Source organism: Panthera uncia, assembly GCF_023721935.1.
Source record: "Panthera uncia isolate 11264 chromosome C1 unlocalized genomic scaffold, Puncia_PCG_1.0 HiC_scaffold_3, whole genome shotgun sequence".
Classification (NCBI taxonomy): Eukaryota; Metazoa; Chordata; class Mammalia; order Carnivora; family Felidae; genus Panthera; species Panthera uncia.
In genome coordinates, this window is record NW_026057584.1 from 93,552,070 (window position 1) to 93,571,354 (window position 19,285).

A 19,285-nucleotide genomic window follows, 5' to 3' on the forward strand; every position below is an offset into this window, starting at 1 on the left:
CAGAAATAAATAAAAAATTAAAAAAAATTTTTAAAATATGGTCTAGAGCAAAGGCAGTCAGTGCCTCTCTTCACAAGACCTACAAAAACACAAGTTCCCAGAGTTTCTGGAGAATTGTTTTTCTTTTTCTATCTCTTTTTTTAATGTTTATTTATTTTTGAGAGAGAGAGAGAGAGCGGGAGAAGGGGAGGGGCAGAGAGCGAGGGAGACACAGAATGCGAAGCAGGCTCCAGGCTCTGAGCTGTCAGCACAGAGCCCCATGTGGGGCTTAAACCCACAAACTGTGAGATCATGACCTGAGCCCAAGTCGGACGCTTAACCGACTGAGCCACCCAGGCACCCCATTTCTTTTTTTAATGTTTATTTATTTATTTTGAGAGAGAGAGGGGGAGAGAGAATGAATCCCAAGCAGGCTCCACACTGTCAGCACAGAGGCAGACATGGGGCTGTATCTCACAAACTGAGAGATCATGACCTGAGCTGAAGTCTAGAATCAGACACTTAATCTACTGAGCCACACAGGTGCCCCTGGAGAATTCTCTTTCAACAGCCCCTATAAAGAGTGCTCCTTTGGTTGATTCTCACTGCCTCCACTTTCTCACCTCTTAAGACTACTGCAGTCTGGCATTGTTCCCTACTACTCCACTGAAACTGCTCTTGCCAACATGCCCTATAATGTCCTTTGTTACCTATCAGATCTTAGCGACTTTAAACACCAATTTTTCATGAAATGCTTTCTTCCATTAGCTTCTTCCTGTATTTTCACCTCACCTCCCAGGCAGTATCTCTCTAGTCTCATTATGGATTCTTTTTTTTTTTTCATCCATTAAATATTGGTGTTGCCTAATATTGTGGGGATAGCTCTTAGTTCTGTACTTCAGCCCACATCTCTCACCTGAATTCCTCTGTGTGTGTGTATAGTATATACACACTGTATACACAGACATATACATATATATTCTAGATCTAGATCTAGATCTGTGTGAGTATATATATGGTATAATGAGCTTCCAACCATATATCTCCATTTACATGTCATGTCAAAGACCTCAAACACAGTATGTCCTCATTGTCTTCTTTGTCTTTATCCCCAAATCTAATTCTTCTGAGGAGTGCCAGCATCAGTGCTTTCCATTTTATTAAATAGCATCACCATCTATTTATCTTAAATTGTTCATTCACTCATTCCTTAAACATTTATTCATGTGATAAGATCTCCTGCAATGTTGGACTTACATGCTATTGAAGGTGAAACACAACAAATAAGGAAACAAAAAGCACTTAGTTAAATTACAAATTACTCTTAGTTCTTTAAAGTAACCAGTAGAGTGAATCATCTTTTGATAAGGTGGCTGGAAAAATCCCCACTGAGGTGGTTACATTTATGCTAAGTAAAATAATGATGAATGATGACATTTGAAGAGCAGTTGGGGGAGAGAGAATAACAGAGATAACCCTTTTGGTTAGGAAGAAGCTTGCATATTAAGGCAAAAATGTGACTAGAACTTGCAGAGGAAGGAGGAAGAGTGGCATAAGATGAGGCTGGAAAGGAAGGCCAGGTCCAGATCCTGCAGGGCCACAAAGGCATGCAGAGGGATTTTTAAAAACTGCTTTATTGAGATATAATTCACATATCATACAATTCACCCATTTAAAGTGTGGAATCCATTGGTTTTTAATATAATCACATTAATGTGCAATCATCTCCACAGTCAATTTTAAAACATTTTCATCATCCCAAAAAGAACTCTACACCTCCCTGCCCCCCCAAAAAGAAGCCCTGTCCCTTCAGCTATCACTTTCTATCTTTCCTCCCTTTCCCTGCTATAGCCCTTAAGCAACTACTAATCTACTTTCTGTCTCTGTAGATTTTCCTATTCTGGACTTTCATATAAACAGAATCATATAATATGTGATCTTTTGTGATTGCTTCTTTTACTTAGCATACTGTTTTCAAGGTTCATGTTGCAGCATGCATCAGTATTTCATTCCTTTTTATAGCTGAATAATATTCTATTATATGGGTATACTATATTTTATTTATTCATTTGTCCATTGATGGAAATTTGGGTTGTCTCCATGTTTTGGTTACTATGAACAATGCTGCCATAAACATTTGCATACAGATTTTAAAGTTATCATATATTTTAATTTCTCTTTCATTCCACTCCTAGAATTCCTAGAAGTGGACTTAACTGAATCATATGGAAACTGTATGTTTAATCATTTGAGGAAATCCCAGAATGCTTTTTAAAATTTTTTTTAAGTGCTTATTTTTGAGAGAGAGAGGGAGAGGGCGAGAGAGAGAAAGAGGGAGCGTGAGGGGCAGAGAAAGAGAGGGAGACAAGAATCTGAAGCAGGCTCCAGGCTCCATGCTTTCAGCACAGAGCCCAACGCAGGGCTCAAACCCCCAAACTGCAAGATCGTGACCTGAACCAAAGTTAGACACTTAACCAACTGAGCCACCCAGGTACCCCCAGAATGCTTTTTAAAGTGGCTGTACCATTTACAGCAGTGTATATGTGTTCTGATTTCTTCACATCCTCGTAACACTTACAGTTATCTAACTTTTTTATTCTGTCCGTTGTAATGAGTTTCAGACAAAGGTATTTGGAAATGGAGAGACTTATTAGAAGGTCATTGCATTGTTTCAGGCAACAGATCATGGTAGCCCTGTCTGCAGTGACAGTAGGAAAGATAGACAAAAATGGACTGAAGTAAAACACCTGAGAGTTATCTTGATTTCTGACTCACCATCAACACCAACATCTAATTAGCCCTACCTCCTAAGTGTTCATGGATTATACCCTCAGTCACTCCATTTCTACTGACTGATTCAGTAGAATCAATCTATTTCCCTGATTCAGTAGCCATTTTTTCTCCATGAAGCTACTGTAGCAATCTCATTGGTCTCCCAACTTCTACCCTTCTCCACAGTAATTTTTTTTAATGTTTATTTATTTCTGAGACAGAGCATGAGCAGGGGAGGGACAGAGAGAGAGGGAGACACAGAATCCGAGGCAGGCTCCAGGCTCCGAGCTGTCAGCAGAGAGCCCGACACGGGGCTCAAACTCACAAACCGCAAGATCATGATCTGAGCTGGAGTCTGTTGCTCAACCGACTGTGCCACCCAGGCGCCCCTCCACAGTAATTTTTTTGAAATGCTGATCTCATCATGTCATCCCTCTGTTTAAAATCTTTCACTGGAGATACAACTATATTCCTAAATGGAGTTGGTAAAGCCTTTTAGGATTTAGCTACTCTTGACCTCTCCATCACATTTCCTTACCCTCCTTCCCCCATCCTGAACTCCAGCTATGCCTAATTCCTTCCAGAGCTTTAAATGTTATTTGTTCTTTTGCCCTCTGTATTAGTCATCTTGGGCTTTCCATAGCAAACATACCATAGCTGAGTAGCTTAAACAATGGAAATTAGGTGGTGTTTTTTTTTTTTTTTTAAGTAAGCTTCATACCTGGCATGGAGCCCAACATGGGGCTTGAACTCACAACCTGGAGGGAGATCAAGAGTTGGATGCTTAACTGACTGAGCCACTAAGGTTCCACAATAGAAATTATTTTTTTCATAGTTCTGGTAACTGGGAAGTCCAATATCAAGATTCTGGACAATTTGGTTTCTAGTGAGAACTTTTTTGCTGACTTATAGAAGGCTACCTTCTCTCTGTGTCCTCACTTGGCAGAGAGAGAGAGAGAACAAGTTCTCTTGTGTGACACTAATCCTATCAGATCAGGGCCCCATCTTTACAATCTCATTTAACCTTAATTACTTCCCAGAGGCCCCCTCTCCAAATACAGTCACATTGGAGGTTAAGGCTTCAACATATGAATGTTGAGGAGAAATAATTCAGTCCATAGCATCCACAGTACTTTGTTTATCCTATATCCTTTGCTTGAAGCAATCTTTCCCCCAGTCTTTGCCTGGTTAACTGCATCTCTGATCCCTTGGTTCTCAGCTTAGACATAATTTTCTCCAAGAAGTCTTCTTGGACTTAAACTGTCCCAAGACAGCTTAATACACTTCTTCTAAGTACACCCTCAGCCTTCTTTATTTTTTTTTAATTTTAACGTTTATTTATTTTTGAGACAGAGAGAGACAGAGCATGAACAGGGGAGGGGCAGAGAGAGAGGGAGACACAGAATCTGAAACAGGCTCCAGGCTCTGAGCGGTCAGCACAGAGCCTGACGCAGGGCTCGAACTCACGGACCGTGAGATCATGACCTGAGTCGAAGTCGGATGCTTAACCCACCCGAGCCACCCAGGCGCCCCCACCCTCAGCCTTCTATATTTACCCTATCAATGCATTAACACACTGTTGCAATTGTCTTTTTATCTGTCTTTTTTCCTCACTAGTTCGTAAATGCCTTCAAGGCTGGTCCCTGCCTTCTTCATTGTTGAAGTCTCAGCACCAAGGACAGTTCTTGACCAATGCTAATCACTCAATCCTATTTGTTGAATAAATTATGCATTCAATATTTTGAATAGCATTTATTTGCTCCCTAGAAATACTTGTGGAAATACTTGCAACATTCAAGGATCTATGTCTAAACTTAGGGGTTTTATATTCCAAATTGTAGGTGATACTAGTAGGACTTTGATGCTTTATGTGGGTTTAACATAAAATACTCACAGACGTCTAGTTTTAAGACAAAGATAGTATCCCCAAAGGTTACCTGGCTGTCTTAGCTGGTAAAGAATGTGACTCCTGATCTCAAGGTTGTAAAGATTGAGCCCCACGTTGGTTATACAGGTTATTTAAAAATAAAATCTTTTTAAAAAAAAGGCAAATAGCAGTTAGCTGCATCAAAATCAATTCTTCATTTTTATGCTCCTCTTATTCTATTTTTCTGTATCATGAATCAAAGTCATGTCTAAGTTTTCTGCATAGCCCTGAAGATACTCTTTGCACTCAAAGATGCTACATAAGAATGTTGTGCTGTTGCAGGTTGTTGAATTTCTTCTGGAAAAGGGAGCAGATATCACCCTTTGTAATTACAGCAATCAAACTGCAGTTCATGTGGCTAATTGCCACGTCCAAAGACAACTCTTGGCTATCAATGGAATCCAGGCTCCCCAAATGCAACTTCTACAAACTTCATGGCAAGGTGATCTTGAACAACTTCAACACTTGCTGGTCAGTTATATTGATGTTTGCTTCTGCCTTTGTGTAGGTAGGTGGGTAGGTGAGTGATATGAAAGGCATAGACTACACATGACTCATTTTAAATAAAAATGAGTTCTTTTCAAATGCAGTCCTAGAAAGTTTCAGGCAGAAAATAGAAAGAAACAGGATCAAATAGGACATTGGGGTGGAAAACAGGATAATAAAAGAACACAGCAGCAGGCTATTTCTACCTTCCTCCAGCTGGATGCTAGAAGAAGTCACATAGCACCCATGGGAAATAATATGCTCCCAGGATGCCCCCCAGAGAACTGCTGTCAACTTGCTCAGAGGAGTTCCCTTGACATCATTGCCTATTGTACAATTGCTATTTAGATCCCTTTGGACCAGCTGCACTTATTATCTTTAGCCTGAAAAGGGAATCAGAGAGCTTATGCTTTGCATAATATTTAGTTGTAACTAAAGGAGTTAAAAGGATATGTTTTTAAAATACTTTCTTCCCAAGTTATTGATTTTCTTATTTAGATTTTCTACCCATAGATACTCTTTCCTGAAGTAACTTACAAAACCATATGCATAACCAAGGACTCTAATTGTTGGTGACCAGCAACTGTCTATTCTTGGTATTTACCGTCAGAGATACTGTCAGATCACATGACCTTCCAACTGAAAGAAAATCAATTGCTGCTAGGAAACAGTTTCTTCCATTCCCTTATGGGCAAGACACAAACAGATAAAGAAAAAGTGAACAATATTCTGGTCACCTAGAGTTCAAGGGGATCTACAACAAAATCCAAAGAACTCCTTAAATACTTTTGTTGTACTAAACAATAGTCTAAAATTGTCGTAAACCATGACTAAAGCTTAGAAATTTTTTAGGAGTGCCTGGGTGGCTCAGTTAAGCGTCTGACTTCAACTCAGGTCATGATCTCATGGCTCGTGAGTTTGAGCCCCGCATTGGGCTCTGTGCTGACAGCTCAGAGCCTGGAGCCTGCTTCAGATTCTATATCTCCTTCTGTCTCTGCCCCTCACACTCTGTCTCTGTCTCTCAAAAATAAATGAACATTGAAAAAAAAATTTTTAAGAAATTTTTTGAAAGACAATAAATTTTATTTTAATGGTATTCATAACGGTTGTTATAATCCAGTATCTGTTTTCATAACCACATTTTCACCCATAAAGATTAGCAGCCACATTTTAAGAAACTGGTGTCTGTACCTGAATCCAAAGTTTAATAAGCAGGTGCTGAATTAATGTGCTATTGCAAGGCTACTCTCAGTTCAAACCTTTTGTGTTGGTGCTAACTAATAATAAACAGTGATATAAGAGGTGACTTCTTTTCAGAGACTGAAAAAAAATTAATTAATTCCCATAGCACCCCTCTGAGGTAATATCATTATCTCTAGTTTGTCCCTAGAGAAACTGAGGTAGAAACACAAGACTATACTGACATGGCATAAAGTGAAATAGAGATGGAAAGTAGCAAATTATTTTGGTAAATAAAATAAACAGTTTGGATAATTTGGCCTTACAGTGGTTTTTCAGTTCTGAATTATCCAAATTAAATTTTGCTTTCATTAAAACAACAAATATCATCTGTATATCCACCTGCGTTTGACTATATGTGTATATATATGTGTGTGTGTGTGTATACATACATACACACACACACACACACACACACACACACCTGCCTTATTTTTGTAACTCATTCATTCATTCCAGAAATGTTTACTGAGCATGTGTCAAACACTCTGCTCAGTGCTTTTCATATTCTATCACCAATCATCAAAACAACTCCACAAAGAAGACATTGTTATTCCTACTCTAGAGCTGAGGACTCTGAAGGTCAGTGAGTAGGACTGCTGGATTTTAGAAACAAACATACAGGACACGTGGTTAAATTTGAACTTCAGATAAATACCAAATAAATTTTTTGGTATTACTGTGTCGCCAGTGAAAATTATTGTTTAACTGGATATCCTTTATTTTAACAGGGTGATCTTATCAAGTGCCCTTGATATAATCCTATCAGGGAGGTTAAATAATCAGCTTAAGGAGGTAAAATTCAAACCCGGGTCTGTCTCTCAGGCCTGTGTTCTTTCAATTCATCAGCTCCTCATCAATATAGATATTGAGAAAGAATGTGTTGAAGCTGGGGTGCCTGGATGGCTCAGTCAGTTAAGCATCTGACTCTGGATCTTGGCTCAGGTCATGATCTCATGCTTTGTGAGCCAGAGCCCCATATCAGGCTCTGTGATGACAGCATGGAGCCTGCTTGGGATTCTGTCTTTTGCTCTCTCTCCCCTTCCCCCACCTCAAAAATAAATAAACTTAAAACAACAACAGAAAAAGAATGTATTGAAGTTAAAATGAGAATATGGCTAAGCAAGGAAAATGCAAAGATTAGTATAAATAGTAAAAACATAATAAAAATAAAGCTTCATGTTTTCAAAGGCATCTGAAGAGTTCCTGGATATAAATTTCCCAAACCAACATGGCTTGACCCCTCTGATGCTGGCTGTAAGGGATGTGGATCTGTTTGAGAGTCTTGATATGTTAACAGTCTACAGACCTGTGGAGGTTCTGTCTGAGCTCCTCAGGCATCATGCGTGAGTATGAGTGGTCAGTTGGCACCAGTGGAAGAGAGTCTATGTCATTGTTATTGTCAGAAGTCACTTGTAAACTTAGAGACATGCAACTCTGGACCTCAGGGTTGTTAAGTTCAAGCCCCACATTGGGTATAGAAATTGCTTCATAATAAAATCTTAAAAAAATTTTATATATTGAATGCAAATTCATGTTCATAAAAGGGACTTCAGCAGTTGCAAAGTAATGTGCAAATGTTAGATGTTGCTATCTATTATTTTTATTATATCGACTATTTGTTTTATTTGTGTAAATACTCTTTTCGTACTTACGAAGAATGTCAAATAATTCTTCTTCTTTTTTTTTAGAATGTCAGATAATCCTTGAGTATGTAGCTCCTTACCCCCAACATGTTACTAATTATTTCAGAAAGCATTGTCAATTATCAAAAGCAATTTATAATACTGATTTCTAATTATCTAAAAATTACTGTATGCCAGCATGTTCTTTTAGGGGAAGGGGAAGTAAACAATTGACTTTTAAAAAAAATCAGTAGGTTAGTAAGCAGTTTTTCATGTTCGAATTTCAGTGTCCTAATGCTGTTACCTAGATATCATCCAATAAGAACAGATGGGCAGCTCTTTCTCAGAATTTCATATGAATTTTGTTTTGGAAAGAAAAAAAAAGTAGAAGGGAGCTTCAAGAACAAAAGCATAGTCAAGAACACGAGCTATTGTAAAAGGACCAGTTACTATAATAGGATAAAGATGGAAGTTTGAAGCTACTTTAGACTTTAGTGTTAAGAAACAACTAAAGAGATTGTTTAACATGGAGAGTACTGGACAGCACCCCAGAGATGGTGTTCAGTAGGCCTGGAGTGGGGTCCAGAATATAGGAAATCAAAAAGTGCCACATTGAGAAACACTAATCAAGGCAAATGAGCAAACTGAAGTCCCAAGGAGTTAAGTGACTTGCTTAAGGCCACTTATCAAGACAGAGGCAGTCCCCTGATTCTTGGTCCTATCCTACTTCTTTTGAATCATGACCTTTGATGGAGAAAAGCTCATAAGGGGTTATTTTTTCAGAGGATAAAACATTTCCCAGTCCTATAGCAATAAAAAGATTCAAATTCAAAGCTGTTAGGTTGGAGACCATGCTCAACATGTTCTGTGTCCCAGAATGTGACCAGTGCAGAAAGTGTAATCATTATTTCCCACACCATAATCTGCCAATAGGGCTCTTACTATTGGCCCTTTGAATCTCTCTGAGCTGTTATCTATCTAATCCTCAGATTCAGTGCAACATGGAGAGGATATTTGTGCTATTGCAAGGAGCCCTGAGATTAGCTGGTCAGGCTTAACAATCACAGGGCAAGGCGAAGAAAGATGAAGAGGTCATGCAGAGGGACTTTATGACAAGTTCGCTCCACTCATCCAAGAGCCTGTGAAATAAGCATATCAGCTTAGTTTTCTTTCTTTCTTTCTTTCTTTTTTTTACATTTTTAAAAATGTTTTAATTTATTTTTGAGAGAGAGAGAGAGAGAGAGAGAGAGAGAGAGAGAGAGACAGAGCATGAGTAGGGGAGGGGCAGAGAGAGAGGGAGACACAGAATCTGAAGCAGGCTCCAGGTCCTGAGCTGTCAGCACAGAGCCCAATGCTGGGCTCAAACCTGTAAACTGCGAGATCATGACCTGAGCCGAAGTTGGACTCTTAATGACTAAGCCACCCAGGTGCCCCCAGCTTACTTTTCAAGAGAGATTCTATTCTATTCTACAGTTTTGACTGGCAAAAAGGCTAGCTGCTAGCATTAGAAAAAAAAAAAAACTATCAAGAAAGCAAGCTTAACTCATTGGAAAGAAAAAACTAAGCAAGTCAGCTATTTGTAATAAGACAACAGCTTATCAAGAAGTTTTGATCCTTACTTGATTTACTCGTCATTAAAGAATTATGAAAAGTTTTGTCCAAAGTTTGACATTTTCTGCAAATATTGGAATACTTCTAGGATGGAGTGGGAATAAGATATACAGAATATTCCTTTAATTTAAAATCTTGAAAAATTATCACTTTCTATCTCATACACTTTAAAATCATTCTTGTTAGCCCCAAAGCACATGATTACTTTTGTTTATTTGATGTCAATGTTTTTCTTCTCATATTTTTTCAATAGATTTAACTAAATAATTTTTATGTTAATTCTATTCTTCCTAGAGATCCTAAACTCTGTGATTTTAGTGGAAAATCAGCAATACATTATGTGTCGCAAATACATAGTTTTAGGAAACAGCAGTTATTGGACATTCTAATGAACTCTATGCCAAAACCAGGTAAATACTTCTATTCCACTTTCAAAGCTCCCCAACTATAAAAGCCTTATTAGAACTCTTTCTTCTACATGTGTTTGATGGATTCATTTAAAGAAATCAAGCCAACAACTATTTATTAATCGGTGACTATATAGAAGGTCCAAGGCTAGGTACCCTTAAGGGTTGTAAAGAAATCTAAAACATTGTCCAAACTCCTGAAAGTGTTCAATAGGGTAAGGGACACATCACATAAGTCAGTAGAGAAAGTGCTTGTTGTGAGCTTGAAAGAGGAGAAGGGACTTACTATGTTCCTTAAATGCTGGGTAAGATTTGGAAGGAAGAGAACAAGAGAGAAGGTTTGATATAGGTGGAAAACAAAGACAGAAACAGCCACAGAGAAAAGTGAAAGAAAGAAGTACCACTGAGCAATATGTGACCTTGTGAAAGCTGCTTGACTTTATGGTCTGATTGGTTTTTATTCAAAACTTCTAGGCAGGGAACAAGGCTGTTCCCAGGAAGGTTTCATGAAAGCGGTAAGATTCAATCTGGTCTTTGAAAAACAGTGGGATTTAATTTTGTGGAGCAGAGGCATCATGCTGTAAATGAGCCTCACTTATCATAGGGGCAAATAAGAGACTAGAAATTAAATACATAAAGAAACTGGGTCCATTGAATACTCATTAAATGAAGGGGTTTTTTCCCCCAATAAAACAGAGTCACTAAAGAATTTTAAGCCAGGGAATGATGAAAACCATGTTTTAGGAAATTTAAGCTGTTGTTATTGTGAAGAATGGACTCAAAGGAAGAGACTCATGGCAGGGAGCTCTATTAAGAAATTATAGAAGTGCCTGTGTGTGGTGACAGGAACCAGGAAGAGTCCTGGGCTTGGTGTGGGAGTGTGCCTGACAGGTGCTGAGTGTGGTGAGCCTAAGAGCTATTGTGAAAGAAGAATTCACATAACTTAGTGATGTAAAGCTGAGAGAGACAAAAGTTGAGAGAGTTGAGTTAAATATGATTCCCAAGTTTCAGCCCTGGGAAGTGGGGAGATGGAAATGCAATCAATAAAATAGAAGACCACTCTGGTTTGGTGAGGATATAGAAGGCAATGGGTTCTAAAGCATTGCATTTGGACGGAACCTTGGGACTTGCAAGTAGCGATTTTCTGTTGGACAGGCCTGTGGGAAGGGGTGGGTTGGTATGTTAGTTTGGGAGTTCACTACAAAAAGGAGACTGTGAGGACCTGGAAGTAGGTAAGATCCCTGGCGGATTGAGGATGGTGGGAGAACTGCAAGGGGTCAAGCCAAGGAGGTGTACCCACAGTTAGAGGGTGGTATGTACACAGGGACTCAGGGCGCTGAGAGAGAGAGGAGGGGATTGGGAGAAAGTTACAAGAAGCAAGGAAAGGGAAACAATGTCAAACTGGAAAAGAGATTACAAAGCAGACGTGGCAAGGAAGTGAGAAGTTTCAGTGATGAGATAGAGGCAGGAAATAGATTGCAGAGAGGAAATATGGTGAAGAAATGGACGATCTGAGTAGAGATAATCTTGTGCAATTTTGTATCAGTTACAAAATAAATGGAAAAGCCATTGGAAGAGAAAGACATTTTCATCGAAGAGCCCATGCTTATTTTGAAGAAGTCACGATAGCAGGAGGGGGATGATATAAGAGAGCACTGTCCCTTGGGAACTAACTGGGAGTTCATGGGTGCTCAGAACTCTGCCAATTTAATGTGACTTCTGCTACACAGAAAATGTGCCATGTCTTTGGTAACTATAGAGCAAATGTAATTTCCAGCCCATTGTTAGGGGTTTCACTTGGCAGCTTTGCCCAACTTAAAAACAAAAACAAAAACACATCCATTCTGTGGACTCTTGTTATCCTCACTCACATCCTTCCCTGTGAAAAGTATTGCCTAAAGCTTCATCAGGATCCCAGACCACTATTTTAGGAAAATCTTTGACAGAATGGAACCAGTCTTAGAACACAGAGCTAGATCTTCTGATGAAATTGATGGAGATAAGTCTTATCAAAACACATTATTCTATTTCTTTTGGCAGAAAGACATGCTGAATCATTGCTTGATATTTGTCATGATACTAACTCTTCTCCAACTGATAGGATGACAGTTACTACAAACCAAAATATAATCTTGCAAAGTATCAGCAGCAGTGAGGTAAGATGTTCTCTTTAAAGAAACTAACAACAAAGGGCACCTGGGTGGCTCAATCTCTTAAGTGTTGGACTTTTGGTTTCGGCTCAGGTCATGCGAGTTTGAGCCCTGTGTTGGGCTCTGCACTGACAGTGAGGAGCCTGCTTGGGATTCCCTCTCTCTCTTCCTCTCTCTCTCTGCCCTTTCCCTGCTCACTTTCTCTCTCAAAATAAATATATAAACTTATATAAAAAAAGAAACTAACAAAAAATGGATAACCTACTCCATCTACTACCTCATGTGTGTTGCTTGAATATTTTACAGCAATCATATATCATAATTTATTTCTAAATGTAATCATAAGGTAATTAAAAGCAAAATTAATAAGGCAGTGCTCCACAAGTTTAATCTCAGAGCTGTAATTAGCTAGTCAGCTCAGAGTCTCCTGCGTTTTGTGTGTATGTATCTAATACCGCAGAATATTGTTGCAGTTGAACTGATACTAAATAATAAAATGCAGCTTGTGTTTATGTGTGTTCATGTGGAAAAGGAGAAGATCACTCATCTGATTGTGTCAAATCCATCACAGGGTACCACAAAGAAGGTGCCTCCTCTTGGCCCGGGTCACCCCCGGCTCCCCACCATGATGAATGACTCCACATGAAGTCCCTCACAGTACAGTAACAGTACTAGTAACAGTGTAATCCATAGAAAACTGTGGACCAATACCCAAGATATACAACAAACTGGTAACATGGTAACAATTGTTGCCTATAGGGAGAGAATTGGAGATGACTTTGTGCTGTGTATTCATTTGTACCTTTCAAATTTTTACAAAAATTAACACAGCCCAGACAGGTAAAAGTATTGCTGCTCTATATTTTGTTGGTAAGAAAACAATATGGCCACAAATTATTTATTTTACAAAGTTAATGAGGTGTGGACTATAATATAATAAATAATGAGGACTTTTGGAGATGGTAAATATTTTTGAGTCCTTTTCTCCTTCCAAAAATCATCCCAAAACAACAAAGAAAAAAAAAACCAAAAATTTAATTAAAAAAACCTTTTTTATTTTGAAATAATTACAGATTCACAGGAACCTATAAAAATAGTACATAGAAGTCCTGTGTAACCTTCACCAGCTTCCCCAAAAGGGAACTATTATCGTAACTCTAGCAGGTTGTCAAAACTGGGAAATTGACACTGACACATTATAATTAACTAAGCTACAGACCTTGCTGGGATTTCACTAGTATTTGCATGCATTGTTTTTTCTGTTTGCGCATGTGTCTGAGTGTACTGTTCTTTGACGTTTATCCCTTGAATCACCACAGTCAAGATACAAAGTTGTTCTGTCACCCCAAGGGAATCCCTTCCTACTGCCCTCTTAATAGCCACACCCTCCTCCATCCTTAACGCCTGGCAACCACTGATCTGTTACCCATCTCCATAATTTTGTCATTTTGAGACTGTCATATAAAAGGAATTCTCATATGTATAAACTTTTGAGACTGGTTTTTCTACTCAGCATAATGCTTTTGAGATAGATCCAAGTTGTACCAAGTTTCTTTGCATAAGGAGTATTCTATGGCACAGGTGTTTACAGTTTACTTAACTATTCACCTGTTGAGAGACATTTAGGGTTGTTTCCAGTTCTGGGCTATTATATACAAAGCTACTATGAGCAATTGTGTACAGATTTCTATATAAACATACGTTTTCATTTCTCTAGGATAAATGTCCAGGAATCCAAATACTGGATCATATGGCAAATGTATGTTTAACCCTTTTAAAAACTGCCAAACAGTTTTCCAGAGTGGCTCTATCATTTTATATTCCCATCAGCAATGAAGAGAGATCCAGTATCTCTGTATCCTGGCCATCATTTGTCAGTGTCAGTATTTTTTATTTTAACCATTTTAGTAGAAGTATGGTGGTATCTCATTGTGGTTTTAATTTCCATTTCTCTAATGACTGATGTTGAACATCATTTTTCTATGGGTTTATTCCCCATCAGCATGAATTGTTCAAATTTTTAATCTATTTTCTGGTTGGATTGTTTGTTTTCTTACTGTTGGGTTTAAAGAATCCCTTATATATTTTGGATATGTCATTTGCAAATATTTTCTACTAGTCAATAGAAGAACTGGCTTGTTATTTTCACCTTTGTAACAGGTCTTTCATTGAATAGAAGTTTTTCTTATTTAGTTAGTTGGTTCATTAGTTAGTTAGAGCACATGCAAGAGAGAGGCAGAGAGAGGAGAGAGAGAATCCCAAGCAGGCTCCATGCTGATAGCACAGTGCCCAGCACTGGCCTTGATCTCACGAACTGTGAGATCATGACCTGAGCTGAAATCAAGAGCAGAATGCTCAACTGACTGAGCCACCCAGGCACCCCCCAAAGCTTTTCATTTTGATGAAAACCAATTTATCTATTTTTTATGGGTCTTAATTCTTACATCATGTCTAAGAATTCTTTTACTTGATCTGGGTCCTGGTTTCACAATTATGTTCAGTTTATAAACATTCATGAATCTATGCACTTTCTGAAAGTATGCTACACTTAAATTGAAAGTAATGGTGGGGCATCTGGGAGGCTCAATTGATTAAGCATCAAGCATCGTGCTCTTTATTTTGGCTTAGGTCATGATCTCATGGTTGTGAGATTGAGCCCCACATCTGAGCTCTGTGCTGGGCATGGAGCCTGCTCAAGATTCTCTTTCTGGGGCGCCTGGGTGGCTCAGTTGGTTGGGTGTCCAACTCTTGGTTTCTGCTCAGGTCGTGATCTCACAGTTCATGAGTTCGAGCCCTGTGTTGAACCCTGTGCTGAGGATTCAGAGCCTGGAGCCTGCTTCGGAATCTATGTCTCCCTCTCCCTGCCTTTCCCCTGCTCATTCTCTGTCTCTCTCTTTCTCTCGAAAATAAATAAACATTTAAACAATTAAAAAAAAAAAAAAAGACTCCTCTCGGGCATGAGATGGGATGGGGTAGAATAGAAATGTTTATTTTTTTTTAATTTTTTTTTCAACGTTTTTTATTTATTTTTGGGACAGAGAGAGACAGAGCATGAACGGGGGAGGGGCAGAGAGAGAGGGAGACACAGAATCGGAAACAGGCTCCAGGCTCCGAGCCATCAGCCCACAGCCTGACGCGGGGCTCGAACTCACGGACCGCGAGATCGTGACCTGGCTGAAGTCGGACGCTTAACCGACTATGCCACCCAGGCGCCCCAGAAATGTTTATTTTTAATACTATTATTACTACTTTTTAATATTAAACAATAGCATATTTCATACTGTTTGAATATTTTTCTTTTACAACTTTTTTAAACAGGCTAAAACCAAAAACCAAACCACAGTTGCTTTAGTACACTGGTTCTCAACAGAGAGTCCCCAGGGGACATTTGGCAACATTTGGAGACATTTTTGGTGTTACAGCTGGGTGGAGGTGCTACTGCCATCTAGTGGGTAGAGGTCAAGGATGCTGCTAAACATCCTAGAGGGCACAGGACAGCCCCACAATGACGAATTATCCATCCCCAAATGTCATAGGTGGTGAGGCTGAGAAACCCTGCTACGCAGCAGGTTTTGTCACAACCGTAAAGGCTGTGTTGTTTTTGGTTACTAATATTACATAGTAATTGAAATAAAATACCTAGAGATCAGTCTTTAAAGTGACTGTCATGTGACTCCTGGGTGGCTCAGTCCATTAAGCGTCTGACTCGTGGTTTTGGCTCAGGTCATGATCTCACAGTACTTGAAATCGAGCCCCAAGTCTGGCTCTTTGCTGACACACAGAGCCTGCTTGGAATTCTTTCTCTCTTCCTCTCTCTCTGCCTCTCCCCCACTCGTATTCTTTCTCTCTCTTTCTCTCTCTCTGTCTCTCTCTCTCTCTCTCAAAATAAACAAATAAACTAAAAAAAAAAAGTGACTGGGGTGCCTGGGTGGCTCAGTCGGTTAAACGTCCGACTTCAGCTCAGGTCATGATCTCACAGTTCATGGGTTCGAACCCCACGTTGGGCTCTGTGCTGACAGCTCAGAACCTGGAGCCTGCTTCCGATTTGTGTCTCCTTCTCTGTCCCTCCCCTGCTCACACTCTGTCTCTCTCTGTCTCTCAAAGGTGAATAAATGTTAAAAAAAAAATTTTTAAGTGACTGTTATGCATTAGAAATTGCTAAACAAAAACACATTTGCTTTTCGTTTTTTGTGGCATATTTAAGTAATTCTCTTTTGTAAAAGGACTAAACATCCCTTTATATTAGTACATTTTTTTCATGCAATTTAAAAACTTTTGTTGAACCTCACTCTATATTTTTGTTATTATGGTTGAAATAACTTTGAACTCATTTCTGAGGGAGAAATAGACTCTGACTATTGAACTTGTCTTTTCATCTCTAGTGCTTTCTCTAAGGTTTAAATTGTAAAACCCAAGGTCATCCTTCACTTCTTTTCTTTAAATGAAAGCTTGCTTTTCTTTTTGGTGGTCTGCAATAGGTTTTCATAGTTTACAAATATAAGCAGCTGCCTTGATTGTAGGAGTGCCTCTGAGAGACTTTACAGCCTCTCCCAATCACAGTACTTGAAATTGAGTCTCCTTTCATGTAAAGAGACTCTTCCTTCCAAATTTAATTATGTATGATTTCTATGCCTCTTTTCTGTATGTTTGAGATTCTGTTGTTTGCTGATTAGAATGCTATACTTTTTCTAGTCTATTGTCACCTCCTGCATCATTGTCAGTGGCTTATGAAATCCATTTATACTGGGGATGTGCTATTCTAATATTTTCTCTTCTTCACTCATGACTGAGTGTCATTATTTCAGTTGTCCTTGTGGCACCCAAGTACATCTTAAAGTCTTTCATATTTAGCATTCTAAAATAAATTAGAGAATCCAGAGCTGTTTCTGTTTTAGAGTCTTCGTTTCCGTGATAAGCCTTCAAAACATATATTATTCCCTACATCCTTTTGGGTTTGTGTGATGTTTACGGTTTTTCAGTTTATTCTATGGAAGAAATTTTTGTCAGATACTAGCAGGTATCACATACCTTTTATTTTTTCCCATGCAAAACTTATAAATTAGGTTTCAGTATCCTTTCTCTAAATTTTGCTTACCGTTATTGATTCTTTTCTTTCTGATTCTTTTTGAGATTCTTTGTTTTGAACTTTCCATGGTTGCAAGAAAGCAGAGGGGTTAAGAGCTCTGGAACCAGACTTCAGAGTTTGGGTGTATATCCTGACTTTGCCACTGGCTAACCTCTCTGGGCCTCATGTGTAAAAAGAAAACAATAATTCCTACCTTCAGTTGGTGTGAGGATTAAATTATTTAATATATATAAGTTGCATAGAGGAGTGTCTGACCCTACATGTGTAGATGCTAGTCATCAAAATGGATTTTTGTTGGTAGGTGTGCCCACACTCTGCGTCTTTCAACTTTCCTAAAGGACCAACTAATAAATGAACTGAGCAGTTGAGACTGATCACAGCTCATTAATCAACATAGACACCTGACATGAGAGCCAGTTGTGTGTGTGTGTGTGTGTGTGTGTGTGTGTGTATTTTTTAATGTTTATTTATTTTTGAGAGAGACAGAGCACAAGTGGGTGAGGGGCAGAGAAAGTGGGAGATGCAGAATCTGAGGGAGGCTCCAGACTGTCAGCTGTCAGCACAGAGCCCAATGCGGGGCTCGAACTCATGAGCCGTGAAATCACAACCTGAGCCAAAATCAGACACTTAACTGACTGAGCCACCCAGACACCCCCCAGTTATATATTAACACTGCCACATGAAGGCTGCTATTTGCCAAAGTTTATCATAAAAATTTAATTGAATCACTGTAATTATATGAAATGGTAGCAATATATTTTGAGGTCTCGTAAGAGTGTTCCCAGACTAAGGATCTGAACAAGACTATATCTATTAAAAGGAAAAATTCAGTGGTCAATAAACATGTGAAACTGTCTCCAAACTTTTCTACTGATCACAATGTGCACATTCAAACAACAAGATGACCACTTCCATAAATTACAGTACTAAAAATAAAAAGTGATGATAATTGATAAATCGGGGAGAAGATGTAGTGAAACACCTTCATGAACTGCTGGTAGAGTGTAAGCATTAAGTGGAAACTTTACTTTTAAAGTAGTATGTGTAAAACAACTTAAAAATGTTCATACTCTCTGGATCAATAATTCAATATCTAGAAACCTACTCTAAAGAAATAATAAAAATTTGGGTATTAATTGCATGGGTGTCCACAGCACTATGTGTAATAATGAAGAATTAAAAACTGACTAATAAGCATTATGGGGCTTATATTGTAAGACTCATGGGGTTTACTAAACATTGTTGTGACCCTCTGATAGATACTTGTTGAGAGAAAGAATTTATAATTACATTAAAATGATGTTTACTTAGTAAATTGCTATGTAATTTGTACTTGCCTTAAGTGAAAAGGCTGGACAAAATAAGATGTGATGCAACTGTATTTTTAAATACTTAGGAAAAAGATGAAATATTATTTCTATGTTAATCGTGTTTGCTTTTTTATTTGTAAGATGACAGATTTTTCCTACTGCATTTAAAAATTTTTATTTATTTATTTTGAGAGAGAGAGAGCGAGCACTATTGGGAGAGAGACAGAGACAGAGGGAGAGAGAGAATCCCAAGCAGGCTCCATGCTGTCAGCACAGAGCCAGACACAGGGCTTGATCTTGGACGCCCAACCGACTGAGCCACCCAGGCACCACTCTAGTGCATTTTAAAAATGCTTTTTTGTATTTCTATATAGTCTAAAAAGAGAACACCTCCCCCAACCATTGTAATTGCATGGAAAGGAGAAGAAATTTGCCACACAGTGACAGAATTTTTGAAATGCAGAAAAGAGCAAGCAGTGAAATTCACAACAGTCTAGTATTAGTATTAGGGTGAACCAGCCCCCATCTCTTTTTTGCCACTGACAACCAGGATGGTCTGAGACAGGGTACCTCCTTTGCCAGGAGATAGAAAATGCTTTATTACAAAAAAAAAATTTTTTTAAGAGAGAGAGAGTGCAAGTGGGGAAGAGGGGCAGAGGGGGGGAGAGAGAGAGAGAGAGAGAGAGAGAGAGA

The 19,285-nt window shown here is 38.7% G+C and overlaps 1 protein-coding gene across 2 annotated transcripts in view; it reads left to right on the plus strand.

Annotated features, from left to right (window-relative positions):
• Positions 1-19,285, plus strand: part of MAP3K19 (mitogen-activated protein kinase kinase kinase 19) — a 62,629-nt gene that overhangs the window by 14,709 nt on the left and 28,635 nt on the right. The window contains exons 3-7 of one of the 2 annotated variants that reach the window (XM_049616178.1): positions 4,961-5,149; positions 7,595-7,749; positions 9,934-10,049; positions 12,087-12,202; positions 13,914-14,075. In XM_049616178.1, the coding sequence (XP_049472135.1) occupies positions 4,961-5,149; positions 7,595-7,749; positions 9,934-10,049; positions 12,087-12,202; positions 13,914-14,075 (738 nt within the window). The remainder of the gene's footprint in view (positions 1-4,960; positions 5,150-7,594; positions 7,750-9,933; positions 10,050-12,086; positions 12,203-13,913; positions 14,076-19,285) is intronic. The other variant, XM_049616179.1, reaches the window with a different exon arrangement.